Here is a 23,276-nt window from a genome sequence, read left to right as displayed (position 1 = left end):
TAAAATTCTAAAGATGATTTATGGGGATCTAAAGGAAACTATTTTTAGCTTTAAAATCATGGGCGTCAGTTAATAGGGCTCTACTAGCTGTATTTGTGATAAATGTGGTGGCGGGTTCCCTTTAAGTCGGGGCCTGCCTGTATAGAGCTTACATTTTTTTTTTTGTGTTTAAAGGAGTTAAAGTAGAAGAAATCCACATATATCTCGTACTCTCAGTGACCTGTATATGGACGTATAGTCACCTTTATACACATTTTTACTCTTAACCCAAGGACTTGAGTAACTTCCTTAATGTGTTGCTTTGCTTCACATACACGGATCTTACATCATGTAGTCCATAGTCCATTCTTAGCCGTATAACAAGTCCGCAGCAGGAAAGTAATGATAATGTCCTGACCAATTGATTGTGGGTTGTGGATGATGGGGAAAATAGGTTTTATAATAATGTTTCAAAAATATAATGTGCTGCAGATCCCAAAATTAATGTCCATGCGTCTCTTGTACTTGTTTTAAGCTGTTAGTTCATAGCAAGTTTACACTGTGTACGGATTGTCCCGGATTCTCCCTTTTCCTTCATGTATTTTAGTAGCGTTACTCTTTACCCCATCAAATTTATCATGTCGCTTATTCCAAGTTCTCATGCTCCTTGTTTAGCGAGGAACAGTTGTGGTCCAGTGAGGCCTCTGCTCCACAAGACCCCTGATGATGTCCTGCGGTGTCTGGCAGCAAGACATTACTAGTCGATTGTTTCACTTGCTCTTCTGAGAACCCCCATGGGGGCAGGATATTAATACCTACCTCGCTACAACACAAAGTTCTGGAAATGTGATGAGGCCTCGGTGTATCACACTTCCTTTTCCAGCCAATTCCATGGATTGGGGTTCAGGGGAATCCAACCTTTCCCAAAGGCTTTTTGCTGTGTGACGTTCTCCTTCTGAAGCGGGCCACTGCCTTTAGGTTATTACCGCCGGCATGTAGGTGGGTATTTGTTCTGTACAGTGTTTGTGTAGTCTCCTGCCAGCGTAGTCTGATATCTAGATACCGTATTTGCTTTTGTGTATTGTTCTCCTTGCAGTAGTCATAGCTCAGGTAACTTACCTGGGGGTCTAGGGTACTGACGCTATTAATGGCGAAGGCTCTTGCAACCCTGATGGTCAAGTGTAGTGAAGGGGATAATGATTATTTCTTGGGGGGTCTATAGTATTTCTATGAGTTACAAGGCTCACCTCGTCTCACTGCGTCTTGGTACTTTGTGCTGTCCATATATCCAAGTAGTGCAGAAGAACTCAGACATTCACTGAGGCTCCATGATTGGATTATTGGGGTATTAAGGGGTATTTTTTACAATCCTTTATAGTGAGAGTTGTGCATCTCTGGATATTGCTACATTCATAGTTCCGATGTAATTCTGTAAGAAGATGTTACAAGTTGTGAAAGTTTAGCCGGGAGCAGTTCCGTGTGACTCCTTGATGATTCACCAAGTTATGATTGTTACACTTCAGGGGAATAATAATGTAATAATAAAAGATCTGTACAATAATGATCCTGCCAAGAAGGAACTCTACATCACTGCATGTAACTAATACAGGATCAAATACATACAGTACAGCAGCCTGGACATGTCATGTAGTAAAGTGTAAGAGATGGAGGGGGTGGGGGTCTACAAAATATTTTCTGATTTGTTACATAGTTTTTTTGCATATCCATGCTCTCTAGTGTCGCCTATTAAAAAGATTTGTCATATTTTGATCCTCTAAGGGTTATGAGTGCCTGGATGTCAGGTACATTTTTGCAATCCTTTTCTTCTTTAAAGAACAACTATCACCAATATGAAGAACTGTATGCGAATGAGCCTGAGGGGCTCCAGGCTCCATTAACGCCCACGGAGCCTAGAGCCCCTCAGGATCGTTTGCATACAGTCCTTCATATTGGTGGTAGATGCCCTTTAAATGACGATATCTTTGGAAGCGCTTTACATATAATTTTATAATATAATTTTTTTTACATTTTCTTTCATGGTTTGTGAGACACATGACAAATATGGTGGTGAAGTTGAATAAACCTTAACCAAAATGTGATAAAAAAAACAGCATCAATCCATCATCCTTCCTCCGGTTCTGCTACAGATGCAGAGGGTGCATGTACTTCTGAAACGGTCATTCTGTAACCCTGTAGCGCCTTCTTCATTCTGTTTTCAGCTGATGGGGGGAAGGGGGGGGCACTTCAAACGCCCATATCTCCTCTTTAATACTTTAATATTGCACCAGCAATATGTTTCCAGGTGATATCCACTGTTAAAGATAGTCGGGATTGGACCTGTATATAAAAATTATGTTTTCTACGAATGCCCTGATGAGATATTAAAGGGGAGATACTCCTCTTTAATATGACGTCAGAACTAGGTGCTATGGTTCTGTTTCAAATGTGCCACGTCGACGTCTATCACATGCTATCCTCATGTGGTGTGTGCAGTTAGTATGAATATGGCAGGCGTGTAGGGGTTAACTAATGTCTATCATCTCCAAAATTTACCTAAGAAGTCAAAACCACAATGTTGTGTATGTAGATAACATTGCTGTGTGTACATGTAGGCACCAGATGGGAAATTGGCTCATCTACAGGCAGGGTTTTTTTTTAGGATTCTTGGCCACTGTTGGTAAATTTGGGGACATGAGATTTAGGATTCCCACAAAAGATGACATCCTCTTATGCTATGTATATGGGGGTGTATGTTGATGGCTTCCTATGTCATATTGATGACCCTGCCAACATGAAATGAATGAACAGCAATGTGCAAAATTGGGTTTTACAGATCCGCATAATATTAAACCTTAACGAACATCCTCCCTACTTTGTGTGAGTAAGGCGCCTGCTCCCTGGTATTGAGGAATATTGGAGCCAGCGCCTCCCCTTCTCCCAGACCTCTGTGCGGGGTGATGGAACAATAAGGAGTCTGTGGGTGGGAGCAGCACTGGAGGAAATTCTCATGGAGCAATACTGCCACCTAGTGCCCACTCACACACACTGGTCATTGTATTGTTAACTATTTAGAGACTAGACATTTGCATGTGCACAGGGGCAGCCGTGAGTGTGGATTCATAAGAATGATTATTTCCATCTCTGTAGAAATCAGCAGTAATAAACCCTTGGGTCATAATTATTGTGGTCGGTCCATAAAACTTGTAGTGTGTCGTTACTCAGGGCATGTAATGGCTGGCACCAGTCATGTACAGTATGGGGTCATATCGAGGCGCACTACCTTGTTTGACCTTATTCCTTCGCTTACCATGGTGAGGTCTGAGATCTGAGCTGGTGACATTATTCCTAATAATAAACCACAGGGAGAAGGCGGCAAAGACTCCAGTGTCCTCACCAGTCACCAGCTGGGAATGTCACATACACCAGTCACACTAGTGGTTTCTAGGGATATCACGTTACCTTACTGTGTCCTCAGAATGAATGACATTATTCCCATTTATCTAGGCTTATATAGCTGATACATTGCACATGCGGTGCAATAAAAACCACCACCACTTCTCATTATCTGGGAGTTCTGCTGATTTTTTTTTTTATTATTATTTTTTTTTAAATATTTTTTAAAATATATCTATCATCTGTCCATGATTCTATGCATGTATACACTATCTACCTATCTACCTATCTATCTAGAAAAAGGAAATTGCGCAGCACACCAGATAAAGTGAAAAAAATGTTCTTGTGGTGTGGTTTATCTGGTGTGCTGCGCAATTTCCTTTTTCTATATTGCTGGAGGATTCTGGGCCCAGTCTTATGCAGCTTGCACCCACCCACTGACCCGCTGAATGTGCTGCTTGAATTTTCTGTACGTATCTATCTATCTTTCATCTATCTATCTATCTATCTATCTTTCATCTATCTAAAAATCCAAAAATAGGCAGCACTCCAAGGTAATTCAAAGTTTATTCCAATGCGACGTTTGGGTGGTGGCACCCACCCAAACGTCACATTGGATTAAACTTCACCTTTGAACTTTGAATTACCTTGGAGTGCTGCCTATATTTTATATAACGGTCCACGCCACAGAACCTACGGCTGTGCACTCACTGCTCATTTGCTGTGCTGCTTTGGATTTTCCTTTTATTATCTATATTTATCTATCTGTATACAAACACACACTGAAATGAGTCTTAATTAGAAGAGAAATAGCCATAGTAATATTTTTCCATATTACAGGCAATTTAGGTGATTTTTTTTTTTCCCCCTTATAATTGATTATTATTAATCCCTTATATTGTACTAGTCTAGCACAACAGGTCTGTGTTAATGCCATATTACATCCAAGTCTAGGATCTAATGGTAACCCTAATCAAAGAGGGGTCGTGACATATTGGTCACAAAAAAAAATCATCATAGATTGCGACTTGAATATTACATATGTTATTGTTATTATTACATATTACATATGTTATAAGTATATATATATATGTGTATGTATGTATAGGATGAAAAAACAAGTGGGTTTATTCCAAGCCCATCTTTCAGCTTCTACGTGAAGTCTTTAAAGCTTCTATATGTAGCCCTATGGCATAGGTGTGACATTTTTGGTGGCAGGACTCCTGACAGTTGCTGTTGCACTACTCCACCCTTCTCCTGTTGTAGCCTCTTAGCCATATGGGGCATGTTAGTATCTGTCTGTGATCACATGACTGTTTTCGTACTGGGCTCCGGATATGCAGATGACTGTGTTTTTTATGAAATGTATTAGTGTGATTTGTATGAAGTTGTAGGAAGATGTTCCTCACTGCTGTGACAATCTAGCGGATAAGGCAGGGGGTAGAGGTATTTACATGGCATCATCCCAGTGTATTTGTACTGCCACCTAGTGTCCACATCACCCACTGCTGCAATACAGCTCTGACATTATTAACCTCTTAAAACCTCTAATATGCAGTGTAAGAAACACTTTGTACAAAAGTCACTTAAAATCTACAATCCCACAAAAACTTGCTGTTTGCTTATTGCTGTATTACAGGTATACAATAACTCCAAAACATTAGGTTGATTAGATTGTGAGCCCCATGGGGACAGGGACTGATCTGGCAGCTCTGTGCAGCGCTGCGTAATCTGTGTGCGCTATATAAATAAAGAATTATTTATTTTCTAGTGACACTAGGGGGAATAGATATGGAATGTGGCAATGTTTTTTGAAAAATTTTGAATCTCGAAGTGCCCCCCTTATTCCTGTGTTTTAGGAGCATAAAACATCTTCAGTTTGTTATTTGATGTTAAATATTATATACAGGCAGTACTCGGGTTACATACAAGATAGGCGGTAGGCTTGAGAAAGCGCCACATAGGCGCGAAACGGCCCGTCGCTTGCCGCGGTCTGCACCATGTCCACGTCTATACTCTGTGTATCTGAATAAACCTTCTGCACGAATCTGGTGAGTGCCGCTCCTTGCTTTTTCTACTACAGTGGTTACATACAAGATCGGGTCTGAAGGTTTGTTCTTAAGTTGAGTTTGTATGTAAGTCGGAACTGTATATTTTATCATTGTAATCCCAGCCAGAACTTTTTTGGTCTCTGTGACAATTGGATTTTAAAAATGTTGGATTGTCATAAGGATCAATATTGACAATAAAGCTTCATTACAGACACCTGTGATACCTGTTATAGCTGATTATTGAAGCCTAGGACTAAAGTACAATAAATTGCCAATATCCAGAGGTCCGTTTGTAACTAGGGGTTGTTTTAAGTAGGGGACCGCCTGTGTATATATATATATATATATCTATATATATATACATATATACGAGGTGGAATAAAAACCACGTTTGCTTTTCACTATATGGAGTGCTGCCGTTTTTCATTTTCTGTATTCTATGGACTCTGCATGGTGAGAGTATAGGATAGCACCCATAGACCAACTTTTTCAAAGAGACTGTGCTGCTATTTTTTCTTTATATATATATATATATATATATATATATATATATATATATATATATATATATATATATATATATATATATATTTATTATAATAGTTATTAAGACTTATCATATAATATTTTAGAATGTCCTTTGAAGTACTAGTCATAAAATGAAAACATCAGAAATTGATGAATTTTTGAGGTTTCTTTGTATAGAAAAAATGTCACTGAAATCAGCCCAAAAAAATGTATCTTGTGCAAGTTTATTTCTTATCTACAGTCAGACTTCAAGTTCTATAATGGGGTATAAAGAACAACCGTACCCAAAATTGTCTTCAGCAACTGAACCTTGTATCTTCATACACCTGGAAAACCTTTTTATACTTGACATGTTTTATGTCTGCGATTCATACACATACATATATTTCATTCATCATTGCAGATTTTTTTATTTTATTTTATGTTGTAAGCAAACCAAGGATATTTGGATATTTGAAGACTTCATTTCTGTTTTGAAGTCTTTGCATGTTGTTGATATTGTGATGCTATTGTAATACTTCGGGGCTGTACGACTCTTATGCTGTAATAACCATGTGCAGCTCTGTAGGTTTGTCTGACTCTGTTTTCTCTGCTTCTCGTACAGACAGGAGCTCCTGAAGTGGAACGGATGGGGTTACAACGATTCCAAATTTACTTTCAACAAGAAGGGCCAAGCTGAATTCACTGGCAAGAGGTAAGAGAGAAAATATTAGCCCTTTCTATGGCTGAAGTAAAACATATTTTATTGCTGCAAAGTGTCTGATTGAAGTTTCTATGGAATTTTCCATCACGTTAGATGTATAATGACAGTAAAGAAAACGCTGCTTTTAAGTATTGGGCTTTTAGCTTTTTCTCTAGACTAATTAGAATTGATTGATTTATTTCTTTTGGGATCATTGGTTGGTATAACTATTAATTATCTGGTCCATTTTGTTTACCAAATGTAGCAATCTGTCAGAAAGTACTGATATTAATGTTTGTCACTTGGATGGTGACTTTCCTCAGCGCGCCTGTAGATGGTGCTGTAGTACAATCACTGAAAGGCAAACCTTTAAATGGTTAATCTGAGCAGGCGGGGGATATGTAAATCCTAGGATGAGTCATCTGTGACTCTGTCCAATGATCATGTCTGTTTATCTACAGCAGCCGCCCACTAATTAATCACTGTTGACTCACAGTGCCGCCCCTATTCTATGATCAGCCAATCAGCAAGCACCGCACAGTTGGTGCAGCCTTGTGTAAACAGAGCATGAGCCGTGCAATCAAGCATTTTTAAAGGGGCGGGAGATGGAGAAAGTGATGGGGGGGGGGGGGGGGGAGGAGAATGTCTTCCACATGAACGCAATCCTCACTGAGGGAAATAAGATAAACTATAGGAGCTGTGATGCTGACACAGAAAATGCTGTAATGTACGAATGTTAAAAGATGGGCCTTGGATTTTGAGAACCAGCAACAATATATTAAGAAATTGCTTAAATGGTAATTGCCTAAAATTGTGTTATCACCATCATACAGATGTTTCAGTAGAAAACCATTGAGAATTTAAAAAAACAAAAACAAACCAAAAAACAACAAATAAAAATTCTTCTTTTTTAATGTCTGGCACTACGTTTCCCATATTCTGTATTGCTCAGGTATGCGGACAACCTGGATATTACAGCGCTAGTTTTCCCCCTTACCTCCTTTTATTAAGATCCCAGCACAAATCTGAGGTCATGGTAGGTGCAGCTGCTGCAGAACTTCTTCCTGAAGATAGAGGGAGCACTACAGTAGCTGGTGTAGTACAAGTACTGTGTATCTCGCTGCTTTATTTATTAATGAATAATCATCAGGTTCTTAAGATTCTGATGTTTTTTGAAAAAATATTATTAAACATTTCCATATATTTTGGATTGAGGACATATTCTGAAATCCCTCTGCTGGCCGGGACGAGCGGCAGGTGTAAGAATGTGATATTTACTGGTCTGTATATATTTGTGTATCATTATTCTTTATCATATATAAATGACTACATTGTATTGAGCACTACACACATTGTTCCTATAAACTTATATTGTTGACAATTCTCTATGCGAAATGTTTAACATGGGAGGTAAGGGTTCTTCTAAATGTTAAGTGTGGTCATCCGTTCCATTATGTGTAACTAAATCCTAGAACAGCGATTAGACACACAAGTGTCCTGAGACTGCGTTCACGCATTTCGCTTTCTCCGAATTGCAAACATTTAGTGATTCTGAGAAGCTGCCAATCCTTTCTTAAAGGACAGCTACCACAATCCAGCACTTACTCATAGATCCAGGCACTGTGACTGTTATATATTTTATACTTGTTATCCATGGCCTCCTTCCTTCTAAAATGAACCTTTAAAGTTATGCTAATGAGCCTGAAGGGTCCCGAGGAAGAGGAGAGGGGGGTGTTACTAGAGCCCCTCCAGGCTTCAGATTCATGGTCTGTTACACTGTGCAGAAGCATGTCTCCCCCCTCCCACTGTGTGCTGAGACAGTGTAACAGCCTGTGACTCTGAAGCACAGAGGTGCTCTAGTAACACCTTTAAGACTCATTGGTACAATCTTTAAAAGTTGATTTTAGAAGGAAGGTGGCCATTGTTAACAAGATTACCATAGTCGGGGTCCCTAGATCTATGAGTAAGTGTACCTGGTTTACCATGGACACTTGATTTTGATGGAAGATTTCCTTTTTACTGCAATTTATATGTAGTGTGTGAACACGGCCTATTCGTGAGAGCTTACACTCTATTAGTGGCTTGCAGTCATCTACTTGCTACTTCTTTAGATTTTGTGGTGCATGGAGATCAGATGCTTCGGGCTGTGAAAACTATTAAGAAAACATTTTAAAATTTTTTTAGAGAAAATGTTGTGTATTGAGGTAGCAAACTTTAATCTTCACAAGCAGCGGCTTACATACTGCACCACAATGGCGCAAGCTTTAGGTATTAGCTGGTGTTTTCTTCCTTATGAAAGCATCTCAAAGTGTCAAAACCTTCATATGAGGTTTTTAAGCCTTCCATTACTTTGTGGTATAGAATCCAGACAGAACACTCGCCATGAGAGGCAGCGCACAATAGAAAAACTACCAGGAAAACTCCTAACGTAATGTCTTGATTACGCCAATGTGAGTCGTCTTCAAGTTTTCACAAGGTCTCCGATCCAGAAAAAGCTTCAAATTTGATGACCTAAAGATCCGAGCATTCTCCTACATGAACAGGTTCCTGGAAAGTGGAATGGTCACCAAGGTCTCCCCATCTGATCCCCATATAATTTTATCTTTGGGGTGATCTGTAGGCAATTGTCTATGATGTGAAGATACGAGATGTGCAGCATCAGAAACAACAGATACTGGGAGACTGTGCCGGCACTTCTCCTGCGGTGGAGTTATCAGTGTGTCAGGAGTGGGAGAAGAGGGTTACCGTACATTGACAATAAAACACAGCACTTTGAACACATTTTATAAATGATCATAAACCTGTAAATAAAGTTGAAACCAAGCATACCATTGTTATTCTTGTGAAATTATCAATAAGTGTGATGTGTTACATGAAACTCTTCCCATGTACTAATGTGCCACAAACAGGAAGTTTATAAACGAACCATTCCCATTTTATTTAGGTGTATCCATATAATTGGCCCACCCTGTATAACATGTATCATCTATCATTTTTATATATATGTTTAGATTATAGGTAATAAAAATTCTTTATTTATATAGTGCTCACAGATTACGCAGCACTACACAGATCTTGCCAAATCAGTGGGGCTCACAATCTAATCAACCTACCAGTATGTTTCGGAGTGTGGGAGGAAACTGGAGGGCCCAGAGGAAACCCACGCAAACATGGAGAGAATATACAAACTCTTTGCAGATTTTGACCCTGGGACTTAAACCCAGGTCCCCAGCACTGCATAAATGTGAGATGGATACAAAGATGTTTAATATATCCATATATAGATAGATTTATTTGATTGTGGATACATTAGATAGATATTTAGGTATTAGTGTGGGTGAACATGTGGGGGCGTTGGCATACACTCTGGATGGATGGAGCATGGAGAGTTAGATGTTAGTGGGGGTTGTGTATGGCAGTGACATCTGGGGGTGTTGGTATACACTCTTGTAAGATAGCAATAGATTGATTTTAAAATCAGACAGTAACAGACTTGTCCTCAGTTATGGTCAGTTGATTTATAATTTTGTTTTTTCCGTAATATATTGGAAATTCCAACAGAAGCTTGAATTTAGGCCATCTGTATACATGCCCTCCGCTGGCGTGTATACTGTGGCCTGTGTACAGTACCAGGAACCAGTGTGAAATTTTGGAAATTGTGTTCTTTCCAGCAGTGTATGTGTGGTTCCCCCGGTCAGCAGAGATGTATAGGCTGCTAGTAGCATTGTGTAGTGTATTATCTGCCGCTCTCCCCTTATCTATAGGCCGGGGATGAGTGATGGGGGCAGCGCTGTGATTGTAATTGCTGCACTTCCCAGCCTCGTGGTAGCAGAATGTTCCAGTGTTTACCTCTCGCTGAAACCACCTAATAAATAATCCACATCTGTTTCTCACATGCAAAGCTGCCTGGTGCTCAGGAGATAAACCCCAGACAATATTCTTTGTGTCCACCCCAAGCACCCGGCATGTGAGAGCTGGAGACAATGGGCACGGTGGGGAGCATTACACGCTATATCTCAGCTGCCAGCTCCTTCACGTTGTGTCTGTGTCTTCATTAATTAATAAGTACGTCAGCAAAAAACCGGAGCATCCGAAATCATCCGGAGCGCTGTCACATAGGAACTTACACAAAGGTGCTGCAAAACATACCCCCTAACCGATATCCCCCATGTAGCTGAATATTAAAACGACGTAAGGCCGAACCATGCTACAGCTTTTTTTTTTTTTTTTTTTTTTTTAAATGGCAATATTCTTATTTTATTCTTTTAATTTTAATATTTCTATTATTTATTCTTCTTATTCTACTATTTATTCTTAGAATTTTCCCTGTTTATTATTGTTTTTTTTTTATTTCTTTTAATTTATTTGCATATCAAAAATAACCCAAAATTTCTTGCAGCATTTTCAGTTTTGTACAGCAGCAGATTCACTTTATTAAAAAAAATATTGCCTTCTAGTGCAATGATTTAATAATATTATTATTATTAGTAGTATTCCTAGTAGTGGTGGTATTCATAGTATTATTCTGAGTAGTAGTAGTAGTAATAGTAGCAGCAGTTGTCATGCACAAAATAAATTGAGAAAAGTTCTGGGACAGAAATTATTGTGACGTTCTATGAAAATTCTGTAATAGAGAAGTTAGGAAGTTAGGGCTCATTCAGACGGACGTTTTTGAGGTCTCTATACTATACTTTTTTTTTTTTTTTGTGGATGGCATTTGGACCTATTGATTCCTAGGGTTGTGTTCACACATTGTTTGTTGCAGACAGAAAAAAAAAATTAGACCATGCACTTTTTTTGTTTTTTTTCCCTCTCGCTTGCAAATTATAGACCTCTATAGAAGTCAAAGGATCCACATAAAAAAATAAACCAAAGCACGCGGCTGACATCCGTGTCCAGTCTGTTTTTTCTCAAATGTTGGTAAGCAACCGCCTGGGTAGGACAAAAAGGAGGTGGAAAAAAAACAAAACGGATGACACATGGACAGGAAAAAAAACGGACGCGTATACAACATCTCACTTCGGCCTTTCTGAATAAGCCCTTTTAATGTATAATTTGTTAAATGTAAAAAATATTTTTTATTCCCCATATCGTATCTTAAAAGACAACAAAGAAATAAAACAGGAAAAACTGCAAAAAAAAAAAACAAGTCAGTAAACCTGTCCCTCCATCTTTACATATGTTTTTTTTTTTTTTCCATCTGTTCGCTGTAACCTGGAACACAACAAGCCATTGAATAGAAAATTATTATTAATCAAAGTCAAAGCACCAAATACATGGAGAACAGATCCGGGAGAGAAGTTAATTAGAAAATTCCATGGAAATTCTGTAATGGAGTAGCTATTGTATGATCTAATTAATAAATGGTTGTTTTATGCATTTTCCTAATTTATTATGGATGAAACGTTTTGTTTCAATTTGGGGATGAAGATGAGAAGAAGAGATGTTTGATCACAGAGGATTCCGTAATATTTGTTTGTGTAATGTTTGTGTAAAACCCTTTTTGTTATGTTCCTTTATGTCCCATTGGGCGCAGTCTTGGCACTGATAGTAAAAGTATATTATTATTTTTGTTTTTCTGTGCCTATGGCTGCTGTAACCTCTGTGATGGGAGAGATTTACATATTAGGGGGGACATGTACAAATAAAATAAGAGATTACAGCACAATGACATGATCAGTGGAGGGCGCTGCTCTCAAGAGCTTACAGTCTACTGTGTATGGAGGATGTCCTGCGCAAAAGCCAAAACTGAATCTAATTTTACTTGGTGTCTTTGCTTATTTCGTTATTTTTCTGTCCTGGTCAGACCAGAGCACTGTGTTATGTTTACGGGAGGTCCGTCTTATAGGTATTATAACCCTTCATCTGGCCAAGATATACAGTCTGCTGGTCAAGACTGGATTTAACAAATATACATTTTCAATTTAGTATGACTTTTTCTATACATACCCATACTACTTCCATCTCTTTGGCATTCAGACATTGAAAGCTGTTAGTCCAATGTGTCATTTGTTGTACATTTAAAGCCATTCCTATCTTTGACCTACAGGAGGATGTAATAGAAATAGGCACACATAGGATGTGGTCAATCTCTGTGCATTCGCGTGCACCACTATTTCATGTTCTTTTGGCTAACTTTTTGTTTTTATTTGTCTATAAAAAGAATGTCTTCCCTTGTAGTTCACTTTAGGCAACATTCACATTGCTTCTTTTGGACACTTTTAAATGTAAATGCCAGGAAAGCTTTGTGTGAATGTGGCCATTAATATATACTGTTAACAGAGGCATCATTTTTGTATAGTGTACATCCCATCTATCAGGAAATACTGGATGATAAAGCTCATCAAGCTGCATTTTTCTATTATTCTTATTGCTGGCGATCACAGTACACGCTCAGCAGAGGCTACGGGGGGAACGGGTGCCACTGTATGGCCTCCATCCCTGGTCTTCGCTGATCATACACTGTGGCATTTCCCTAGTGATATCTCTGTCTATATAAGAACAGTTTCATCACTTGGAAAGCACCCGGAACATCAGCAGTAGCCAATCACTGAGCGAGGAGGGAGGAGAGTCCTACAGATTTATAAATTAGAATATCCTAGAAATGCAGGCACATTGTTGTATTTACTTTTTTTTTTTCCCTTATTGTTTTTCTATAACGTATCAGCAGAATAAAAGCCCCTTTGATAAGATGTGAACACAGCCTCAGACATTTACTAAGAGCAACATTAGTAGAGGAAAAATGTTTTGTTTGATTGATGGGTCAAGCCATTGGCAGCCTCGTCTGGCCCGCCCCCAGCCATTGGCGGCCTCGTCTGGCCCGCCCCCAGCCATTGGCGGCCTTGTTTGGCCCGCCCCCAGCCATTGGCGGCCTTGTTTGGCCCGCCCCCAGCCATTGGCGGCCTTGTTTGGCCCGCCCCCAGCCATTGGCGGCCTTGTTTGGCCCGCCCCCAGCCATTGGCGGCCTTGTTTGGCCCGCCCCCAGCCATTGGCGGCCTCGTTTGGCCCGCCCCCAGCCATTGGTGGCCTCTTCTGCCCAGCCATTGGCCTTCAGGACTCACTGCTCCTTTTAGGAGTTCTTAAGGATTTTCTTTTTACATTTTTAAGCTTGATCTGTCCCAATCCTCTGATTCTTAATATTGCAGAACTCTGCCCCTCTCCCTCTATCCTGTTCTCTTGGATAGTACATCTTAAATGACCAAATTTGTACATTTTTTTTTCTTATATATTGTTTTTCAATATTACACAAGTCTATTTTGTGCGATCTATATGAAACTCCTTACCTAGCGGATGACCCCTGGTATCCTGAACATTTAGTACGTTCAGATGTCATCCGATTTCTCTGAACTTCTACCTCCAGCGGCTCCACTTACACAACTACTAGCGTGCTGTAGTTCTTGTGTGTACGCCGCCCAACAGCGGTGCCAGCAGAGCAATTTGTCTCATTTATTATAACCCGGCGTTTCCTTTCTTCTCGCTTCTAACCTCGTAATGAATTCTCACGTTGCATCACCTCGGTACAGCGTGTTGCGGCGGTTTCTGTCTGTCAGCCAACGTAGTACAGATGCTGTGCAGATTTGTTTGTGTAGCACAAGTACTTTACCCGGGCGATGTTCATCAGCCTCAAATATACATTTGATACGGTTGATCATAGAACAGAAAAATGAGCTGAAACGGCTCCTTTTTAAGCAGGACAGTTTAAGTAAACAGAGTCTGTGGGAGAGGGGTAACAGGATATTTTGGCAGTGTCGTTATTTTTCTACCTTGCCTTAATAAATCTTGCAGGACTCGTCTCCTGATTTCTTCTCTGGTGCAGTGCAATGGGGGGAGATTCTCATGCATAATAGATATTTTGAGGGATTTGGGATAACTCGGATCCAGGAGAATGATGACTTTGGGAATCTGAGTTTGTATGTTGCTGGTTGTTGGTAATGAGACTTTCAAGTTATTTCGCAGGGTTCAAGCCCCCCCCCCTCAACTGCAACATAATAAATTCTACAATAAATGAATAATGATTGGTTAATATCTTCTATGTTTCTGGTCTCTTTCCTCTCATTTGCTGTCACCCCATTTTTATTTTTTTAAAGTTTATCACCCTCAGTTGGTAGGTGCTCAGACTACAATGATATAGCGTATTTTTGTACCCCAAATTGAGTCATCCAAAAACAGGAAAAATAATATTTGACACCAATCCGCTTTCTATTTCCAAATGTAACATTACTAGTGGATATCTTTGTTTCTGTTAAGCGTCCATAGCCTTATATCCCGTTAAAGGGGAGGATCTTCTGTTTAATATGAGGCCAGAATTGCGTTTCTAGGGTTTAGGAGATATAGGCGTTGTGTGCCCCCTCCTTCAACCCTTCAGCTGAAGGCAGAATGTGGAAGAAGCTGTAGGAAAGACCTTCACTGTGCAGAAGTACATGCACCCCCTGCATCAGTAGCCGAACCTGGGAAAGGGTGATGGAATAATTACATTTGTCAATTATTGTCAAATTTTATAAAGACATATTTTTTTTAACTTGATAGGATAGCTTTATTAAAGTTACACGTCATAATTGTAAAAATTGACATATATATAAATTGTAATTGTAAGTAAAAAATTCCAGAAATCTCTTCATTTAAACAAGTGCATGTAATAAATTGATTTGGACATTCAGACACCAATGACCATCTGTCACGGAGGGGCTTAATAAACTGTATTAAGGCATAATGGTGCACACAGCTCTACAACATCCATTCACTGGCATGAACACACCCAGCACTGCTATACACAAACACTCGAACACACTCAGCACAGCTATGCACACACAACCTAATCTCCTCTTCTTACCCAGTCCTGAGTGCAACTTCTTCTCTGGCCACATGGCTTCGCAGCAAGTGGAGTGATGCAGTCACCCCCTCCACTCCATTTTTAACCCGATTTTATTAGGATAAAGGGGGCATGTTGAGTCGTTCAGAGGCAGGGTTATGTGAGCTATCGGCTCACTGAACGGAGCAGACTCCCATTGTTCATGCAAAAGAGCCGGCTCTTAGTGCCAGCCCGTTCGCAACCGGCCCATGGCTACACTCTACATCCTGCAAAAATACTTACCAGGAGGCCAGAAGTGGGAGAGGGACTGTTCTTTGAGACTTAGGGTGAAGCGCTTACTAAGAATTTCCCTATCTCGAGGACAGTGGTCAGAAAAGTCTGGCAGTGCTGGATCCTTCTGACATTTGAACTATAAGACACGGGCACGTTTTCTTGTTAAAAAGTGTGTCTGAAAAATACAGTAAAATCAATAGTTAACTCTTTAATGGGTCAGCCAGGAGCAGGGATTTGCATCTTGCCCACAAGAGGGTTTTTATTCTGACAAACTTGCACTGTGCGCCTGCTGGATTGAATGGACCTACAACTACTGAACTCTCCTCCGCAGGTCTGTCCAGTTATAGGTTCTGTCTGGTAAATCCTGTAAATGCGTGGAGGGATGGTGTACTTTTAGATGACTAGTACTGTTAAAGAAAACTACCCTTTTTAAAAAGGGTTTTCTTGGATTTTGCAGGGGAGATCTTTGGTGGACAATCAACAAATCTGCTGATTTAAAGGGAACCTGTCACCAGGAGACCCATTTTTAGCACTCCCCCTGTCCCCACAGAGCACAGTACATACACTGCCAAAGTGTTTTTGCATTAAAAATTGGTTTTACAGAAAAAAAGATATGTTATATTGTACCTTTCATTAGCATCTGCTGTGTGACTAGGCAGTTGCCAAATGAGAGGGGCTGGAAAGGAGCAGCCCCCTCCCACACTTTTGGGGAACAGCTACTCCATGTGACCTTTTCAAATGTATGAAAACACCCATTATTTGGCTTAATGACGCCCCCTGCTCCTGTACAGCCAATCCCTAGTGTGGGGAGTTATTCATATATTTGAAAAGGTCACATGTTTCCCAAGGGTGGGGGGAACTGCTCCTTTCCAGCCAATGTGACAATTTAAGCAGAAACTTATTGATCCCTGCTGTATCACAGGTTTTAATCATATTGGTTTCCTGAGTTCAACAATAGAATAGAAATATGATGATGAAATTTGGATGGTAGCTTCCCTCCAGGGTCCCCTGAAGAGGAAGAATCAGGGGACCCAGAGCAGGAGCTCAAATGACAATCCATCTCTATCCATACCTTCTGGCTATTCCTGTAATCCTGGCAGCCAAGGATGTAGCATTAAAATAGCCCTGAGCACGGCACGTCCTGGGGTGTCTTGGACCACAGGAGAAAGCCTTGAGTCCTGTCTGGCAAACTCTGTGTTTGGGTGAAGGCCTGTGTGCCCACAGAAAGGGCTCTGAGTGCCACCTCTGGCACCCGTGCCATAGGTTTGCCACCACTGAACTAGGTGGTGGATAGTTATATGCAAGAAATTAACCTAAATGACTGTTATGTTGTATGTTTCTAGATTTGTATAATATTGTCCTGTATTTGTTTTTGTAGGTATAAACTGAGCGGCATGGTGCTACCAGCATTGCGGGAATGGATGGAGAAGACATTTGGTGCTAGTCTGAATCACAAAACTACCTCCCGAGTAAGTTCCTCTTCACCAGCTCTAACGTTATACCTAAGCTCCTATTTCTTAATTTTCCATAATAATATTGGCAGAGCTTGAACATTTACCCAGAAGCACATGATTTACTAACACACATACAATTTTTTTTTGCTTTGCCTGACAAGGGGGTTGGTCTTAGCAGAAGTAGCCTGGGTTTCATAGAAAGGGGATGGTACTTAGAGGGGTAAGGCACCATGCACATGATTGATTTTGTGGCCTGCAAAAATTGCAACCACATCACAGCCCCCTTTAGAGGCCTATTACACCTGGTCATGGTGCAGTGGGCACACCAGGGCTCACCGTACCGCAATATAGAGTGCAGGTCCTATCTTTGGACTGATTTACTGTGCGGCCGCTCTGCTTCCTATGGAGAGGGGATGGATAATAATGGGGTCTTTCACATAGTACTTCCCATTTCAAGTTTAGGGTTTTCTGCCGTGACCTTTGGGCAGGAGGACATCTGCTGTCGGGGGAATGTAAGAGGCCATGCAGATTACGGTCTGCATAACCAGTGAATGCAGCCTAGTGGCGGGGGACAACCTTAGACGAGTACATCTATGCACCAGAGGTTTTTTTTTCTTAGCCATCATCGTCCAATTTTATAAAACTGATAGATTTTGCGTCTAGTCAAGACAGACCTTGTAAATGAGAACTAGGAATCGAATCTGCCCAGTTGTATCCATTACTTTAAGTGGACTTCTTCTACAAAATTGAAATGTTACAACTATATATATATATATATATATATAGATAGATAGATAGATAGATAGATAGATAGATAGATAGATAGGTTTGTCGAAGCTTGGTGGCTACAATTGGGATGAATATTTCAATATTATACAGAGGGGAGCACCAATTTACTTAGGTAGAGACCTAGTTGTAATAAGACTCCTACATTAAACTTTTTCTCCAGGAGTTGGGGTGACAACTTCTATGGGTGCTGTGACTGGGGTCATTTTGGTTGTCACCTACCCTGTGCAGGAGCAGCATGAGCTGGAAGCCGGATGGGACTTCCAGATTTCTCCAGATTATTAATAATATGAAAGTGTAATAGCGGCTCATCTGACACCACATATAATGGCATGCCTTCCACTTAAGACGGTATTGATATTTTAATGTGCTCTCCACCGCTAACTTTTTGATCCGTTCATATGCCTCATCTAGACTTTGATGAGTTGGCTTTTCCTGGTGCTCTACCACTTTGAGTAATACCAGGCTGTTAGAGGAGTATTGATCTGTTCTTGGAAGTCTACCATATTGTTCTAATGCTACACTCAAGTCTTCTTAAAGTCCAATTATAGGAAGCAAATGACATCCATCGCCCGGGTTTTAATCGCCAATATTTCTCTATTAGGCATCTTTAAATGTAAGTGATGCCCCACCGGCTATTGTAAACGAGGGATTTATCCAGGACGTCAAAGCCATCGGAATTTCTTTTTCTCAAGATGTTGAAGACCGGGTTTTCCGAGCTCACGGTGAGGAGGTGTTTTTGCATGTGTTTATTGTGACATTCCCCGGAAAAGTAGACCGCACTGTGATTTGGTAAAATAATTTTGGTTTTATTTGTAGCGCAGGACCTGTTTTTTTCATATATGTTAATGAGCCTGAGGTGCTCTGCAGAGCACCTCTTGGCTCCATTGCAAAGTGGTTTATTCATGGCCTCCCCCCCCCCCCCCCCCAACCCGCCTTGTAAGCCCACACAGTGTTCAGAGAGTCAATGACTGCCGGAGGTGATCGGTGATGTCAACAGCTCTCTGAATAATGTGTAGGCGGAGCCAGTTGGGTCAGTGGGGGATGAATAAATTACTGATAAGTTCTCTGCAGAGCACCTCAGGCTAATTAGCATATCTATAAATCTTTTTTTTCTACTAAATGCGGGCTTCCTAAAACATACTAAAAAAAGATTACTGCTGATTGGAACGGGACAGGGAGGTGAGTAGTAAAAATCTACCATCAGGTAATCTAATGGTAGATGTCCTTTAAAGGAAATCTACCATCAAAATCCAGCATGGATAAACCAGGGGCACTTACTCATAGATCCAGGCACCGTGACTGTGGTAATCTTCTTATATTTGTTATCCATGGCCTCCTTCCTTCTAGAATCAACTTTTACAATTGTGCAAATGAACCCAGTGAGAGATCTTTGGAGGTGTTAACAGAGGCCCGGAGGGTGTGACACTGTGCAGGAGCACGATACCCCCCTCCCACTGTGTAAGATTACATCAGGCCGAGTAAGGCGGAAGTGCTGAGGGAGCAGGGGGGAGTGGCAGTGTAACAGTTTGCGAAGCTACAGCAGGGATGGGCTCTACTAACATAGAGCCCTTCTAGCTTCTTAGCATAATTGTCAAAGTTGATTTTAGGAGGCAGAAGGTTGTTAAAAACAAATATAAAAAGATTACCACCGTCACCGTGCCTGGATCTATGAGTAAGTAAGTGTCCCTGGTGTATCGTGATGGATTTTGATAGTAGGAGATGTCCTTTTAAGAAAATCTATCAGATTATCTGATGGTAGATCCTTACTACTTAACCTTGAGTAATCTTTTTAATTTGTATTTGATTTTGATGGTAGATTTCCTTTAAGAGGATTTGTTACCTCTCCTAAGCTGTCCATTTTTATAGTAAGTACCGTATTTTTCGGACTATAAGGCGCACAAAAAATCCTTTGATTTTCTCAGAAATCAAAGGTGCGCCTTATAGTCTAATGCACCTTATATATGAACCGCACTTACAGACAACAGCTGCCTTGAGCTGTGCACAGGTCTGCCACCTGCTGGTCATTCATCCTTATAATCAGATGCGCTTTATAATCCGGTGCGCCTTATATATGAACCTAGACATTTAAGCTGGCATTTATTGATGGTGCGCCATATAATCAGGTGCACTTATAGTCCAAAAAATATGGTACTTGTATATAACAAAATATTATCTGTCATATGTGAGATTCTTAGCTTGTTCTCTTATTAATCCTAGAAATACATGAATACGTGGGTGTTACAGTTCCTCAGTTTGATGCATTTCTATATATCCTATCACCACTTATTTTCCAGTGTCCAGTCTGTCGTTTTATACCTACATTTCTAGAAAAAAATAATGGAGTAATGTTACATTATAGAAGCTGTAGGAAAAGATGATCCAGATTTTTTGATTTCATGGCGAATAATTACCAAGTCATGAGAGGTGACCGATCTCCTTTCTTCTATACGGATGAATACCCTTTAGATATACTGCTATTCGTGTAACCTTCCATAGACTGTGGTTTTATGGGCACTCCTTATTCATAATGATATGTTTTCCATAGGTCATTGCCTCCACGAGATGTTTGCACTCAGGGAAGGAATGTTTAAAAGAATCCCAGACGTTGTCGTGTGGCCATGTAAGTGCCTGTTACTGTGTCTCCAAGTCACTTCAGCAGAGAACTGGAAATTTACTGCGGACCAATACAGCAGAATGGTCACCAATCCTGTTACTATATAATCCATATACATCCCAGGGCGAAGACTAGCAAGACCTTGTATAAGGTGTACTTGTAATATATAAATCGGGAGATGTGGGGTCCCAAGAAAGGCAAGTCTTATCGTTCTCTCTTAAAAGACATCTACCACCAGGATGAAGGTTTATAAACCAAGCACTGACCTATTGGTGTGTTCCCCTTCTGGCAGTATCTGCTCTTCTTTAAGCTTCCTTTTGCCCTTGTTTTCAAGAAAAAAAAAACAAATTATGCAAATAAACGTTGCATCATTTGCATAATTTAAAGTAGCTTTCTTTGTAAAAACTATTCCACAAGAAGCTAAAAGAAGAACAGATCCTGCCAAAGGCCACACACACCAGTATGTCCGTGTGCTTGTTTTACAATCCTTCAGCCTGGTGGTAGATTTCCTTTAAGATATATCAAGGCTTTATTGACACACATTAGCAGTAGTTTTTCCGTTAAAGGACATCTATCACCAGAATCAAGGATTGTAAACCAAGCACATTGACATCCTGGTGTGTGCCCCCTCTGGAGGCATCTGCTCTTCTTTAAGATTATTATGCCCTTGTTTTGTAAGAAAAAAGGCTTTATTATTATGCAATGAGCCTGAGAGGCTCCAGGCTCCATTGATGTTAATGGAGTCTGGAGCCCCTCATGCTCATTTGCATAATGTTATAAGCCTCTTTTTGTAAAAACCAGGACATAAGAACCTAAAAGAAGAGATGATCCTGCCAGTGGGCTTACACGCCAGTTTACATTACTTCATCCTGGTAGATATCCTCTAATTAAAAATTAGGCTTTTACACTTAATCAGCCTCCTCCTCAGCAGGAGAAATTACAGCAGTCAGGATGGAGGAAGTGCTCCTGCACAGTGTAACATTCTGTGAATCTGCAGCTCTGAGGGGAGCTGTTAACGCCCCAGGAGCCCTTCAGGCTTATTAACATAATTGTAAAAGTTGCTTTTAGGAAGGAGGAGGCCATGGATAACAAGTATAAGGTTACCACAGTCCACAGGATCTAGGAGTAAGTGTCCCTGGTTTATCATGATGGATTTTGATGGTAGATTTACTTTTTAAGTGAGGGAGGGCCTGGAGCTGACGACCTAAAAGAAATGGGAACTGCAGAGTCATTAGGGCTGCGTAGTATGATATACAAGCAACTTCGGTAGCCGAGGTTGTCCCAATGTTGTAGACTCTTTATGCTGCAAATGGATGGGGGTTGCCTATTTGCCTCTACTGATCTGATATTGATAACCCTGTAGGACATCGATATTTTTGTTCCAGAAGACCATAATAATACACAGGAAAAACCATTGAACATTGCTACTGCTATATGATCATTCCTGACAATCTATCTCCATATCTCTCCTATAATTGTTATTATTACCCGATCCTTCCCTGTACAGTCCCTGGTGTAGCACTGTGTACTGTCCCTTCTGGTCCTGCTTATAATGGAGCCTTCTAATGAACGGGGGTGGGCTAATTAACAATCTAGTTAATCCTCTTCAGGAGCCGTGTGCTTTATGCCACGAACAAGGTGCTTCTAGTGTCCGTGTGAAATGGGCTGTACAACAACCATGTTCCTCTAGTGATTAGACAGCGCCAATTAAACAGAATTGTGACTCAAAGTAGCAATTAACGGAGTAGTAATTCCAGCCCGCGCAACCGTAATAGTTAAATATTATTAAAGACGCCATTATCACTATTGCTATTTAATTGCACTAGGTTAACTTTACAAATAGCTTAAGGCCCAAAATAGCCAAATTAGTCATTGTACATTAATTAGACCGAATAAAGACTGTTAAATATTAGACGACTTAATTGTATTGCAGTTTTATGCAGTTGCGCTGTAAACGGCTAATTCCTTAAATCCCAAAGAAGTGTTTGAAGTGGGAAGTGATGTGGGTCATAATATTACTAATATTTAGAATATAATGTATATGGCTCATAATGTGAGAGACCCTCCAGGTTATTAATACAAGGGGTCCCCTACTTAAGGACACCCGACTTGCAGCCGGCCCATAGTTAAGACGGACCCCTCTGCCCCCTGTGACCTCCAGTGAAGCTCTCTAATCCTTGCTCCCATTACAGCAAAAAAAATTTTTTTTTGTCTGGATCTACAATTATGAAATATACAGTTTCGACTTGCATACAAATTCAACTTAAGAACAAATCTATGGACCCTATCTTGTATGTAACCTGGGGATTGCCTGTATTGATTCCAAAACAATGAATCATGGGTCTCCTGTATCATGTTGGAAAGGGTCCAACTCACTGGAGCCACCCAAACCATGGCAAAATTACTTGTATTGAGTATAAGATTAAGGTCCTGGCAGGGAGATTGTTCATGACTGCAGCCATTTTATGCGCAGGAAATGTCTGTCTGATGGTGTAAAAGATAGGAGCAGAATTTTTAATTGAGGTATATTAGTAATTTACCCAATATCCTGTCCCCCACACTTACACATACATTCCAAAACTTATGGGGTAAAGTGGCCAACCCCTTCAAGAATATCCCAGACACATTGGGGGAGATTCATTATACCTTCTCTGACAAGTTTGTGGCGGAGAATCCACATGATTCTCCTCCGGTCCCCACCAGT

At 40.4% G+C, this 23,276-nt stretch overlaps 1 protein-coding gene across 1 annotated transcript in view; it reads left to right on the top strand.

Moving 5' to 3' along the window:
* The window catches only part of AGPS (alkylglycerone phosphate synthase), a 139,119-nt gene that overhangs the window by 21,229 nt on the left and 94,614 nt on the right, over positions 1-23,276 (top strand). Inside the window, exons 2-5 of the mRNA XM_072121633.1 lie at positions 6,556-6,645; positions 17,094-17,184; positions 18,560-18,680; positions 20,504-20,578. Coding sequence (XP_071977734.1) covers positions 6,556-6,645; positions 17,094-17,184; positions 18,560-18,680; positions 20,504-20,578 — 377 coding nt within the window. The remainder of the gene's footprint in view (positions 1-6,555; positions 6,646-17,093; positions 17,185-18,559; positions 18,681-20,503; positions 20,579-23,276) is intronic.

The sequence above is a fragment of the Engystomops pustulosus genome, chromosome 8 (genome assembly GCF_040894005.1).
Source record: "Engystomops pustulosus chromosome 8, aEngPut4.maternal, whole genome shotgun sequence".
Lineage (NCBI taxonomy): Eukaryota > Metazoa > Chordata > Amphibia > Anura > Leptodactylidae > Engystomops > Engystomops pustulosus.
This window is presented reverse-complemented; position numbering and strand designations above follow the sequence as displayed.